The sequence below is a fragment of the Mauremys mutica genome, chromosome 3 (assembly GCF_020497125.1).
Source record: "Mauremys mutica isolate MM-2020 ecotype Southern chromosome 3, ASM2049712v1, whole genome shotgun sequence".
Classification (NCBI taxonomy): Eukaryota; Metazoa; Chordata; order Testudines; family Geoemydidae; genus Mauremys; species Mauremys mutica.
Window position 1 is genome coordinate 142307412 of NC_059074.1, and position 13449 is coordinate 142320860.

Genomic DNA, 13449 nt, shown 5'->3' on the forward strand with positions numbered 1-13449 from the left:
TTTACTGTTTCCCTGTCTGTCAGTTTTGTTACATAAAATGTCCAAAACTAAAAGCCTTTGATAAATCAGAAGCTTATTAAATACCAGATCACGGGGTGGGGCGGAGCTGAAGGGGAATGTGTATATACCTCATATTTAGTTTCTGTGGGACATGACTCGTTTTTAAAAAGGTTTACATTCGCTTTTTAAATATGTGCTATTTCCTAAATAATGTGCTGAAATTGAATGTGTGATAACCTCAAAATCATGCTGATTACAAATAAAGTGGAAACTGATTCGGGTGACTGTTTAATCCCAGTGGGTTGAGCCAACAGTTCTGAAAATGCAAGGAAAACATGTCTCAGCACAGGTAAAACTGCTCAGCTGACTCCTGCTTAGATAAGATTCTCTCTTCATATTTTTTCTGACCAGACTCTTACAAAAATGGGAAGATAGTGAAAGTTGGGGAAATTGGTTATTTTGGGAAGCTAGGAGAATGTGTGATCTAGGGCTTAGAGCAGAAGCCTGGGAATTTAAATTCATGACACATCCTTCCAATGACTTCATGGTGTCTGATCTTGGGCAAATGATTCTGACATGGTAATCTTGGGGCAGGAGGTCTCCTTAAGTAACAACGAGTGCTTTTTAAACTCACCATCTATGGAATCTGGTCAATGTCTCCATGTCACTTTTTTATATTTATCATAACAGCTAATTGATTACTCAAAGCTACTGGCAGACAATCGTTATCCCATGTCTCTCCCTGCACCCCCATCCTCCCTCAGTGTTTAGGCTGGCTCTTCCTTACATAAAGTGTGTGTTTAGGCTTTAAGGTCTTCAGGGTTTTTGTTGTTGTTTTGTTTTTAAATACTGAGACAATAGCACTTTTCTGGCTACTGACAATTTTATTCCAAATGGTCCACTAATTGGGGTCCTAAGCGGTTGAGCATCACCTATTGAGGAAATATTTTCAAATATAAAGGGAAGGCTAACAACCTTCCTGTATACAGTACAATAAAACCCCTCCTGGCCAGAGGCACAAAATCCTTTTACCTGTAAAGGGTTAAGAAGCTCAGGTAACCTAGCTGGATTATTGGACCAAAAGGACCAATTAGGGGACAAGATACTTTCAAATCAGGGTGGAGGGAGGGAAGGCTTTGTTTCGTCCTGTGGTGCGTGCTTGGGCAGCCACACATGAGAGAATGAAGGGCCACCCACTAATTAGGTGCCCGGACCCTGCAGAAGCAGCACATATAAGGTGAGATGGTGGCCTGGGGGGGGGCAGGTAGGAGGGGGCAGTGAAATGGGGGATATAGGAGATAGGGTGGGGGGAATTTGGGACATCCAGGGCTGCGGCGGCCAGAGAAAGAGGCGACTTTTCCCAGCTCCAGGGCTGCGGCTGCCGGGGAGAAATGGCCCTCCTTCCCAGCCCCAGCTCAGGGGCTGCCGTGGTGGGGGAAGAGAGGGCATATTCATCACATTAGAAAGGTAAGACTACTGATATTAAAATATGAGTTGTGTGCTTTTATCTGTAGAAAAAAAAAGTTAATTATTAAGGTTTTTTAATATGGTGCCTTTATTCAAAGTGCTTTACAACAGTTAGCTAACGGTACAAACAACATTTGGAAAGATCATTATGTGAAAGTTACTGGTGACCCCCCTTAATATGCAGGCAGCCAGTAGAGGGAAGCAGAAGCCTCACGTACACAGTAACCTGAACTTTTGAACTGTCTTTCCTCCTCTGCCTTGAAGCAGAAGGAACTAGCTCCAAACTGGTTTTCACTGACCAGATAACGGTTTCACGGGGTCTGGCAACCACCAATGAAGTGTTAACACGGCTTGGTCTTTGTCTGAAAGTATATTAAAAGTTTGTGAAATTTGTATAAAGCAGAGTTCTTTATGCCTGAGTACAGAACTCTCCTTTTTTCTGCAAAATAAAGCAACCTTTCCTTATCCCTGTCAGGCTGTTGTTGGCTCTCAGCTAGACAGACCTGATATTTCGGTAACAGTTTCTGGCGACTCCCCTGGGACACTCCTAGCTCGGACATTGGACTCCGGACAGCTGCGGCGAACTAGAAGTGGTGCCAATGGGGTGTTTAGCCCCTCTTTCTCTGCTTCACCGTGGCCCCTGGGGTTCGTGTTCTGATAAGGTGAGTCCTAATAAAATAAGAAAACACTATCTGATTCTGGTTCTGTTCTGGTTAACCGATTAATGTTTTTCTGCTTTATACATTTGAGCGTTAGATGTGTGGGCGGAACTGAGCCTCTTGTTCGTAATTCCTCAGGGTGGAAGCCATAGCGTGCAAGGAAGCTCTGAGGTCGAATTGGGATCCTTCTGTCCCGTCCCCTGTAGCGGTCAGTGTCAGTAGAAGTAGAAAATCCTGGATTAGATCATAATTCTCTCTGCTCACTGTTTAATTCTCTGTGTGAGTGTCAAAAGACACATGGGTGGGTCTCAGAGAAAACCCTCACACTATCCTGACTGCCATTCCAGCAGGTACCATTTGTTATTCAATAATAAATTTGTGTAATGCCTTTTTCAGTATTCCTCTAAATCAAGACAGCTGTGGATAGCTTTGGATTCAGAAGCAAGCCAAAAAGCATCTGTATTAATGCAAATTATCTAACTAATAAGGTAAAAGCCACTGCAACCTGGGCTGCCTATAAAACAAATACAAGGAAATATGGGGTAATTCCTCTGTTTTGCCTAAAATCAACAAGGGTATTTGTATATTTTAAGCGATGATTAACTGCCCAGAAGGGGTAGACGGCTGTTTTTTGTCTTTCAAATAATCAAAGAAAACTAATGCCAGCTGAACAGCATTTAACAAACCATGCATTTACTGGCACAATAGAAATTATGTTTTGTGTTCTATGTCCTGTCTTGTGGTGTTTGTCTCGTGGCCAGAATTGTTATGTTTAATATTTTCATAAAATAGTCTAGTTTAAAATCAAACAGAAGGATTACATTAAAATGCAGATATGTTTTATTCAACTTAAAATACAAAGTGTTTAAATAAATCAGAAAAATGTAATATACTAAAGTCTAATGCATTTCCTTAAGACTAAGAAAAAAAACCAAAACTTCATGGCCAAATCTTTTAATTAAAAAAAATTGTTGTTAAAATTTGCATACCAACAGTCTTTGGAAGCAAGGACATAAAAAGTTAACCCACTCCCCATATTGTACATGGGATCCTTCTGGCTACCTCGGATTTCTAACCAAAGGGCTGGAAATGGTAAAAAGCTATTAAACACCAAAGGTTGTATTGAGTAAACTCCTCAAAGTGGGTGTGCTTGTCCTGGCTTGTTGTTCCAAAGCTCTGTAATAAGTTATTTTAATAAAAGGGTATATGTGGCATACATTAAATAATAAAACTAATGTACTGTATAATGTTTGTGTTTATAATTTTAAAAAATGTATAAATAAAAAATAAGTTTCCTTTGTAGGTTAAAAAAAAAGCCAAAAAACCAAAATAAATTAACTAAAAAAAAATAGCTAGCAAGTTCAGGCAAAAGATAAGACACTGGCCCCATTCAAGAACACCGCTCACAGCTAAGACTTAGCTAACAACCAAAAAAAAAAGGGGGAGGGGGCTTGAATGTGCCCAAGCAGCTATGAAATCTGCAAAACACTGCCAGGCACTAATGAAATGTTAGGTTTCTTTTCTCACAGGTAAAAAAGCGCTACCCAAAGACCCTAGCAGCCCTGCCAACGAAAGACTGCTTTGGCTCCATGCTAAAAAGGCCCTTATTAAGTCCTGCTGACTACCAACACCGCTGTGAAGTGCCAAAAACTGACTGCTTGGACCCATAATTCTCACTGCAAAAAGACCCCTCCACCTCAGAAGAATTCTCCTTCTAGCTCTACTGTGCCTTCTGGACAGCAGGGAAAAAGGACAAGGTGACGTGCTAGTAACCTCTCCCTTGTCCACTAACAAACCTACTGTGCCTTTGGATTTTTCTAGAAGAATCAAAACCATTACAGGGTAATGTGCTGGTAACCTCTCCCCTGTAGAATGCTAAACCACGACTGTTTCAGGAAAGAAGAAGGAACACGCACTCCACTGAAATTGCCAAAGTCCAGGAATTCCTGACTAAAAAGTACAAAAAAAAAAAAACTAACAGGGATTTGTAGGGGATCTTAATGCAGAACAGTCTCTGTTAGCCTGAGTTAGGCTAGCTGTAACCCTAATAACGTGAAATTTATAAAAGCAAAAATTATATAAAGCAAGCAAAAAAAAAACCTGTATAAAAAGTTTTTAACCTTATGTAAATAATATATAAACTGGCATCTCTCAAAAATAAAAAACCAAAATATCATAACCTATGTATAATCAAAATGCAGCTGTTGCTTATTATTGTCTAATACAAAAGTATAAATGTCTGTGTAATGCTGTAACCAGAATCTCTGCTGTTCGTAAAAAAAAAAACAACCCCAGTATCTGTCCCTCCAGCTTAATCGCAAATTGCGTAACAGGCCTGACAATGTAGGCTTGTCAGGCCCGAAGCGGGGACTGTAAAAGTTACTAGTGACCCCCCCTTAATATGCAGGCAGCCAGTAGAGGGAAGCAGAAGCCTCAGGTACACAGTAACCTGAACTTTTAAACTATCTTGCCTCCTCTGTCTTGAAGCAGAAGAAACTAGCTCCAAACTGTTTTTCACTGACCAGATAACGGTTTCACAGGGTCTAGCAACCACCAATGAAGTATTAAGATGGCATGGTCTTTGTCTAAAAGTGTATAAAAAGTTTGTAAAATTTGTATAAAGCAGAGTTCTTTGTACCTGAGTACAGAACTCTCCTTTTTTCTGCAGATTAAAACAACCTTTCCTTATCCCTGTCAGGCTCTCAGCTAGACAGACCCAATATTTCGGTAACAATTAAGTGGTTCACCAAGACCCTCAGCAATGTTCAAGTCGTCCATGGAAAAAAAGTTTGAGAACCACTATCAGGGTATCCCTCTCCCACCCACCCTGAATCTGAACTCTGAGGTATAGATATGGGGACCCACATGAAAGACCCCCCCTAAGCTTATCGTCTACCAGCTTAGGTTAAAACTCTTCCAAAGCACAGTCTGCCTTAGACAGATATTGCTGCCACCACTAAATGATTTTCACAACTATTCAGGGAAGGGTCACTTGGAATCCTTATCCCCCCAAGGCTCCACCCCTCCCTAGTCCTGCCCCTCCTCTCCCCAACCCATTTTGTCACCCAGTCTTGTGTGAGCCCTTCGTAACTCTTCACAATCTTCTTTGTACTTAATTATCTTGAATAATTTTGTAGTTGTCTGCAAATTTTGCCACCTCATTGTTTATCCTATTTTCCCAGATCATTTATGAATATGTTGAACAGTAGAGGTCCTGTACAACTCCGTGGGGGACACAGCTATGTCTCTCGCCACTGTGAAAACTATCCATTTATTCACCCCTTTTGCTTCCTGGCTTTTAACTGACCCTCTTGGGTCAGGACCCCCATTTTGAGAAACACTGTCCTTCCCTTTGAAATTGGTATAGTAGAGGGTAAAAGGACACAAAAGACCAGATTTCAGGGTCCGGGACACATTTTTCACAGCCATAAATTTGATAGGGGCCTAGCCGTAGTTGTGCGTCACGTAGAGGGGCCGGCACAGCAGCAAAACCCTTGGCGTTGTTGCTTGGCTCCTGTCTGCTGGGCCGCTCCGGCCAGCTCAACGGCGCTTTCCCAGAGCTGTGCGCAGGGCCCGGGCTGTGCAGCAGCAGCGTGGGGCTGCGCACACAAGCAGGAGCAGACACAGGCGCGCCCACGGCCGGAACCAGTGTTTCCCTTCACAGGGCAGCTCCTGGCGCGCCCGGCTCTCCGCTGACGGGGGCAGAGGCTGCTGCGGGCCAGCGCCAGAACCCCCGGGGGCCGGGGCCGTGCTCCGCCCAGGCAGCGAGTCGCAAGTGATTACACAGCGTGGGCCACGTATGCCGCCCACAACCTGTTACCTGGGCAACGGGGGCCCCGACCCGCCCACCGCGCCGGGCAGCGGGGAACCGGGCGGCCCCGAGGCACAGCCGCCCTGTGCGCTAAGTGGGCCGCCGGCCCATAACACCCGCTCCGCCCGCCCCCCTCTGCGAGGAAGCTGATTGGTCCGGGCTGCTCCGGCACGGCTGGGGGAGGAGCAGCGTGGTAGGCGTCAGCTGCTGGCCCCGCGCGGCCACGCCGCCGCCCTCGAGCCCCGTTAGGAGATCACGGTCTCGAGACAGACGCATGCGCATTTACCCTCTCCTCTGATGAGACTGGCTGGCGGCTTACGCTACGTCCCGCCTGACGTATCTCGCGTCACTTCCGGTTCCGACGGGCGCCCACCCAAGAAAAGTGAAATTGCTCCTGCCCCTTTTTTCACCATGGCAATTGGTGGATCCGCCTCTTCCGGCCTGAGGGAGGGTAAGAGCCGCCTGTTCCGGTGCCGGGCGGGGGAGTAACATGGTGAGTTGCCCCCGGCGAGGGGACGTCGGAGACGGGGCTTGCGGCCGCCCCGGGCTGGGGTCTCGCCGCCTGCGCGCTCGGGGCCCGGCCGCGCGGGGCTGGCGCTCCCAGGCCCCGAACTCAAACCTCCTCGGCCTCCCATGAGCCCCTGGGCCGGGAGACGTGGCCGCTGGGGCCCTGGAGCGCGCGCGCTGAGAGCTGCCTGGCCCCGCTCCGCCGGCCCGCGAAGCTCAGAGCCCCTCAGTGCCCGACCCGCCGCCGGCGGCTGCGACGCTGGTGCCTGCCCTTGGCTGTGCTGCCGGGGCCGTGAAAAGGGCCGGTACCAGCTGTACTGCTGCCGCCTGAGGGGGTCTGCGCTGCATGGCACCGCTGTGGTGTAGGTACTTGGCACAGCCCGGGAAGGGGCGACACTGTTCGCAGCTCTGAGCGGTATAACTAGGTTGACCTAAGTTTTAGGTGAAGACCAGGCCTGTCTCACTGAATGAACCAGGGGCTCTGCGTGCGAAGCCTGTGCTAAACGTAAGCAGACTAAGTGATTGCCTAGGGCGCCAAGCAGCTCAAGGGAGCCCCCTGTTAATTATTAGTGTGTGTTGTGTGTGTGTGTGGAGGGCCTCCCACAAATATTCCTGCTTAGAGCCCCTGATGGGCTAGCACTGGCACTGTGCATGCACTGGAAGCTATCAGTGGGTGGCCTGCTGAGGCATGGCGAAACCAGCCCTGGTGCATTACACTCCTTTCATATGCACCTTCCTTTGCCACCCCACTTCCAGTAACTGGTGGGGAAGAGAGGTGTGTGGGGGAGGAAATGGTTAGGGAGCAGGGGACTGCCTAGGCCCCTGCTGTGGTCCAATGTTAATGGTTTGTCAGGGACTTATAAATAGTACTGCGGGTTTGTCAAGGATTCCGTCACTTCTGCTGTGGCCGGTGCTGGGACATTCTCTGGCCACGGCGTTCCCCCCCTGCCCCTCCTCTCCCTGGCAGCAGAATTTGGGTATGGGAGAAGGTTGGGGCACATGATGGGGTGAGGTGGACTCTGGGTGGCACTTACTTGGTGGGCTCCCCAGAAGTTGCAACACCCTGCTCGGTAGGCGGAGATGTGGCTAGGCAGCTCTGCATGTTGCCTCTGCCCGGAGTGCTGGCTTCACAGCTCCCATTGGCTGGAAACTGTGGCCAGTGGGAGTTGTGGGGGTGGTGCCTGCAGGCAGAGGCAGCCATGCCTCTGCCTAGCAGCTGTGCAAGGGGGATGTTGCTGAATCTGGGGGGCTCCCCAGATAAGTGCTGCCCAGAGCCTGCCTCACCCCATTGCATGTCCCTACTCCTTCCCACACCCAAACTCTGCTGCTGCTGATGGGGGAGGTGTGGAGCCAGGTAGGGAGCCTGCTGGTCCTAACTCCCCACCCTCTGCATCAAGGGTCCTGGGCTATGTGCCCTTCCCCCCTCCCCCCCAAGTTTTAGTCAGGTGTATATAGTAAAAGTTATGGATGGGTCATGGGCTGTGAGTTTTTTTTTTCCACTGCTCGTGACCTGTCCATGATTTTTACTAAAAATACCTGTGACTAAAACATAGCCTTATAAGTTGTTTAAGTTGTTACTGATAAGCTGTTTATTCTGCAGGTGGACAACTTGCCACTGAATCTGTTTCTTGCTACAGAGTTATGCTTCACACTCCAAGCATTTATTAAGTATATAACGTCAAATCTTATTTTAAAGAGTGTTATTTAGATTCAATGTCAAGCACTCAAGAGTTAGGCAACTGTGATAGTGTTTCCTATACAGCTTGAATTCTACCCTCTCGTATCCGTGTCCTACACTGAATGAGGAAAGAAAAATGTTTTTTTAATTAAATAATCATAATTCATATGGACAAAGGAGGTAAGTTAGGGTTGTATGGGCAATAGAGAATCTGGCATTGCCTAACTTTTCAGTGCTTGACTTTGAAATTTGAGTAGCATTGTTTTAATGTAGTTTTGTGTAAGTGACTTTATAGGCTTTTTTAAAGAAAAAAGATAAATTCTCTAATGTACAGCTCTAACTCCCTCATCATGCATCATCAATTAGGCTTGAATCCTCAGCTTTCAGTGCTGAAGCACGGACTTCCACCACTTGAGCTGCAGAACTAACTATGCCAGCTGCAGAAAAAGAAATCTATTAAAACTGAGGGAGGATGGTGGTTATGTGCTGGATCTGGATGAGTAGTCGAGGGAAGCCCAGAAATTATGTGGATTTTTTTATTTTTTTTGTAGAAGATTTCCTACCCCATGTAGCCCCCTATTAGGGGGGTGAGCCACTGGAGCCATGTGTTGTAGTAGGGGTGGAGGGAGAAAGAGAGGGAACCTAGCTCCTCTTCTTCTTCCCCACTCCAGCTACTTCTCCAATAGCTCCCAGGCATTCCTGGTGTATGGTGGTGACACTGCTGCTGCTTTGGCAGTGAGGTGGGCCAAAGTCTTTAAAATGTTCAAGGTCAGTTATTTTGGCAGCCTGCCAGAATTTTCCTGAGCGAAATTGGTGGCAGAAGGGAAATAGTCCTTCAAGTAGGTGTCTGTGTGTATCCTACTCTAGCTACACTTTTTTACATCACGGGTGGAAGATGAGAATGTTTGAATTGCAGTGTCTGTTGGGCTAATCTGCACCGTGCATGCCTCCTGCACCTAAGAGCATAAAGGGAAAAGTATCTGCAAATGACCTTCAGTACCCGTTTACTGCCTATGGCAGGGAGACAAAACAAGTATTGTCTGCCTGCTACCTAGTACTAGAATCTGTTCCTCGTAGTCAGTTAATTCCCATCTAATTCCCTCTCGTTTGTTTTATTGATGCAAAAATAAATATAAGATTTTGCCTCAGCACTTTGTACCCCTTCCTTGACTTAAGATGGCTGATTGAAAGCCCTTGGGCTTCACCCAGGCCCATCCTGTGACACTCATTCCATGTATGCAAGGCCATAGTTGTTGCTTTTTTTCGTCTCAGTGAGAGCCATGTGCCAGGCTGCTGCACATTCCTTTATGATCAGGACAAGAAAATCTGGGGTATTTGCCTGAAACTCTGTACCAAATGGGTTTAAATCAACCTCAGTGTCTCTGCCAGATAATGCTGGTGATCACCAGCTACTGGCATCAGAACTAACAAAAGAAGCATTAACAGTACCAGTTGATCTAATGTTAGAGGACATACTAGCACCCTAGCACCTCACTTCAAACTGATGATACTATATTTGGCATTGGTATATACCTCTGTCCTCACAGTGCTGACATGGCCTCAAAGATGTGTTGCATTTGGAGGAATCCAAGTTGTCTTCTCCATCACTGGGACATGGCTTCTTTTCACTATCCAGCAGGGAACTTTTTCCTCTCTGTTCACGCACATCAGGAGAAGGCCTCTCTACAAACCAGGGTGCACTCACTTCAGCACCCTGACTCATCTGCCTCAGACATGGCAATAGCCAAGTCACCAGAACCAGCTTCATCCCTGTAGTGCTCCACCTTGACCATACTGGGCATACTCAAGACCTCCATTTAAAGCACCCAGGATTCTGTCTTCCTCTTACCATTCAAGAAAACGCAGGTGGTCATGCTGTCCTGCATCAATGTCCAGGCCTCTGTCTGGAGGCAGAGCGGAACAAGAACAGCTTGCAGAGGTGGAACAGGCAGGTCTTGAGCCTCCTGAACCACAGTCTTCATCTCCTGCCAGAAAACCTATCATTATCTTCCAGTAAGATGGTCTTTGGCTCTGTATCAGCTTCAGGTGATTATAAAGCCTTCCAGAGTTGTTCTTTCATATAGTTTAATACCCTTGAGATAAAGACCTTAATGATTGAAGAAAAAGCTCACAAGCTTTTTGATAGAGCGCATTCTTCTGCTCATGCCAGACATGCATTACAGGAAGTCTTAGAACCAAAACTCTATGGCGTGCAGCAGCAACACTGCCTCCAATTGCTAAAGGAACAGAAAAGTATCAGGTACTTCTAAAGGGGTTTGAATTATAGTACCCCACTCCCCCAACACTAGGTTTATTAATGATTTCTGCAATCCAAGGTCCCTCCTGAATACAAGGACCCAAAGAAATTAAATCTCTTTGGAAGAAAGGCTTACTTGTAGAAAAGCCATTATTGTTTGAATTTGCTAGTGGTGAAGTGATCTCTATGAAGCCATGGATGCCTCAGATGTGGCAGGTAGGTCGATGGCCATCGACCTAATCATACACAGAACATTGTGTTTACAGGTCTCTGGCATTAGTAGGGAGATGCAGAATACAATTGAGGACTTGCCCTTTGCAGGTACTGACTCATTCAACACACAGTCCAATGAGATGTTATAGTCCCCAGAGGACTCCAGGGCCACATTTCATGAACTGGACATCTGCACCTTTGGGTCAGATTGCAAGCCCTGTAGATACCAATGGCAAATTAAACAGAAGCTATCTAGCTACACTTAACAAGGGTCTTCTGAGTACTCACCTACCAAGAAACCAAGATTATTTCAAAGGAACCCATCATCTTTTGTTGTTGTTCATTCTGCATCTGCTTCTTGGCAGTTGGTTGACACAAGAATTAAGCCAACAGACACATCAGATGAACTATCCCCAAACCTTGTCTTCAGATGCCAGTTTTCTTTCTTCCATCAGGTTTGGACTAGAGCAACAACTGACAGATGAGTGCTGCAAGTTGTCTCCCATGGATATCCTATCCAGTTTCAGTCCTTGCTTCCTCCTCAGTACCTTCCCAGTTGTCTTTAGGGACCTTTCTCATAAAAATTAGCTTCACCTCAAAAAAGAGTTCTTAAACTGGGGGTCATGACCCCTGGGGGGTCTCAAGCTGCCCCATTAAATTAAATTACCCCCTCCCCATTTTTAATTTATAAAGGGGGGGTCACACTGAGGGACTGCTTGTGTGAAAGGGGTCACAATGCAAAAAGTTTGAAAACCACTGACCTAGAAGTTGTAGAGGAGTTATATCTGGAGTACAAGGGAAGAGGCTTCCACTCCTGATATTTCTTCTGAAGATGAATGGGATTCTTTGTCCTGTTCTAGACCTGACAAAACTGTACAAATTTTTACATTTTGTCAAATTCAGGATCGTAACATTTGCCTCCATCCTTCCTTTTCATACTGCTCAAGGCTGGTTTGTGGCTCTTGACCTCCAAGACATGCATTTGCATATTCCATTCCATCTGGTCCTCAGAAAAGTATCTGTGGTACACAGTAGGACCCAATCATTACTAGTACATGGTGCTACCATTTGGTCTCTCCACATCACCAAGAGTTTTCACTGTGGTGGCAGCTCACTTGAGACAAGGCATTTGTGTCTACCTATATCTAGATGATGGGCTGATCAAAGGTAGATCTAATCAGAAATGTCCTTCACCTGTTCAAGCAACTGGCTCTCATAATTTTTCATAATTCACCATATCTCATACAAGACTTAGTAGGAACCTTAATTGAATCCAAATTGGAGAACACACATCATCCTGAGGAGAGATTTTGCTCTTCAGATGACCCTCACCAATATCAAAATGAATCCATCAACTACAGTAAGAACTTGCCTCAGATGTCAAGGTCCCATGTCAGCTCGTCCATAACCCTACTTCACCTACGTCCATGACAAAGTTGATTAAGATCAGTGTATCACCTCCAAGAGGCATCAAATGAGGGTATGCAAGTTGTAGTCTCAGCTCATATGCTGTCATATCACTGGTGGTCAGACCCCAACAATGTGCACAAGGGAGCACCTCTCTTCACACCACCTCCTCTAAAGATGCTGAACACTGATTCATCAGAGACACAAATGCACACCTGGACTACCCCCAGATATAAATGTTATAGAATTTGAGTGATCAGATTAGTTTGCATAGCATTCCAATTTGTTCTACAGCATTCCACCGTGACCCTCTACTTATATGTTCACCTTTTTTACAAAACTATTAAATTTTGTACAAAGCATACTGTGTAAGATATCATTTGAAAACTCATGATTTGCTGATCATAATTGTCCTGGTAAAATGTGTGGCAACATTGTATGTAAAGATATGATTCTACTGTATAAAAGTAAGAAGAAATGTCCCAACATGTTCTGGAGGGCAGTCAGAAACAAGTTCCCCAGAGACAAAAGGTTAGCTAGTGCCTCAGCCAGGTGTCAACTAGATCCGTGGACCACCACCTTAAGTGGCCACTCTTTGGCAAGAGAGAGGGTGTGGGCAAAAAAAAAAAATTCTGTTTTGACAAAGAAGCAGCTTAAGATTCCTGGCCACACAGCTGTCTCCTGAACATCAGCTGGAGATGATTCTTGCGCAAAAGAAAGGGCTATAAGACGAGAGGGCAGAAGCCGCAAATCATCTCTCCCTTGCGCTTTGCCCCTGGCATCATCGTCATCTGAAGAACAAAGGAAGCACTATTGGATTAGGGGAGACATCCTGACTGAAAGAGATTCAGCCAGTAAGACTGCTGGAACATGGGATGAGAGAGACCTTTGCTTGGTATTCACTTAGCTTGTTAAGTTAGTTTTACCATTTATTTCCTTGTGACTTGTATGCTTCATTACTTGTAGTCACTTAAATCTATCTTTCTGTAGTTAATACATTTGTTTTGTTTTATCTAAACCAGTGTGTTTGGATTGAAGTGTTTGGGAAACTCTCTGTTTGGGATAACAAGATTTGTGCGAATCATTTTCTATTAATGAAATGACAGACTTCATATGAGTTTGTATTGTCTAGGAGGGTTCTGGACAGTACAGCTCCACCCTGATATAACACAACCTGATATAACACGAATTCGGATACAACACAGTAAAGCAGCGCTCTAGAGGGAGGGAGCTGTGCGCTCGGTGGATCAAAGCAAGTTCTATATAACGCGGTTTCACCTATAACGCAGTAAGATTTTTTTTTTGGCTCCCGAGGACAGCATAATATCAGGGTAGAGGTGTACAAGATGCACGTTTCTTGGGGAGAGTCTGGGACTGGAATTTGCTGGTATTTCCCTGCGGTGTAGGTCATGAGTGACTGGCTATAGCACTCATACTGTGTAGTTGGGAG

General features: G+C 45.8%; 1 protein-coding gene across 3 annotated transcripts in view; it reads left to right on the plus strand.

Moving 5' to 3' along the window:
• Positions 1–6129: 6129 nt before the first annotated feature.
• Positions 6130–13449, plus strand: part of SLC30A6 (solute carrier family 30 member 6) — a 34009-nt gene continuing 26689 nt past the window's right edge. Inside the window, exon 1 of one of the 3 annotated variants that reach the window (XM_045010590.1) lies at positions 6130–6430. In XM_045010590.1, coding sequence (XP_044866525.1) covers positions 6428–6430 — 3 coding nt within the window. In that variant the 5' untranslated portion in view covers positions 6130–6427. Of the gene's footprint in view, positions 6431–6491; positions 6950–13449 lie in introns of those variants that run through there. The other 2 variants (XM_045010592.1, XM_045010591.1) reach the window with 2 other exon arrangements.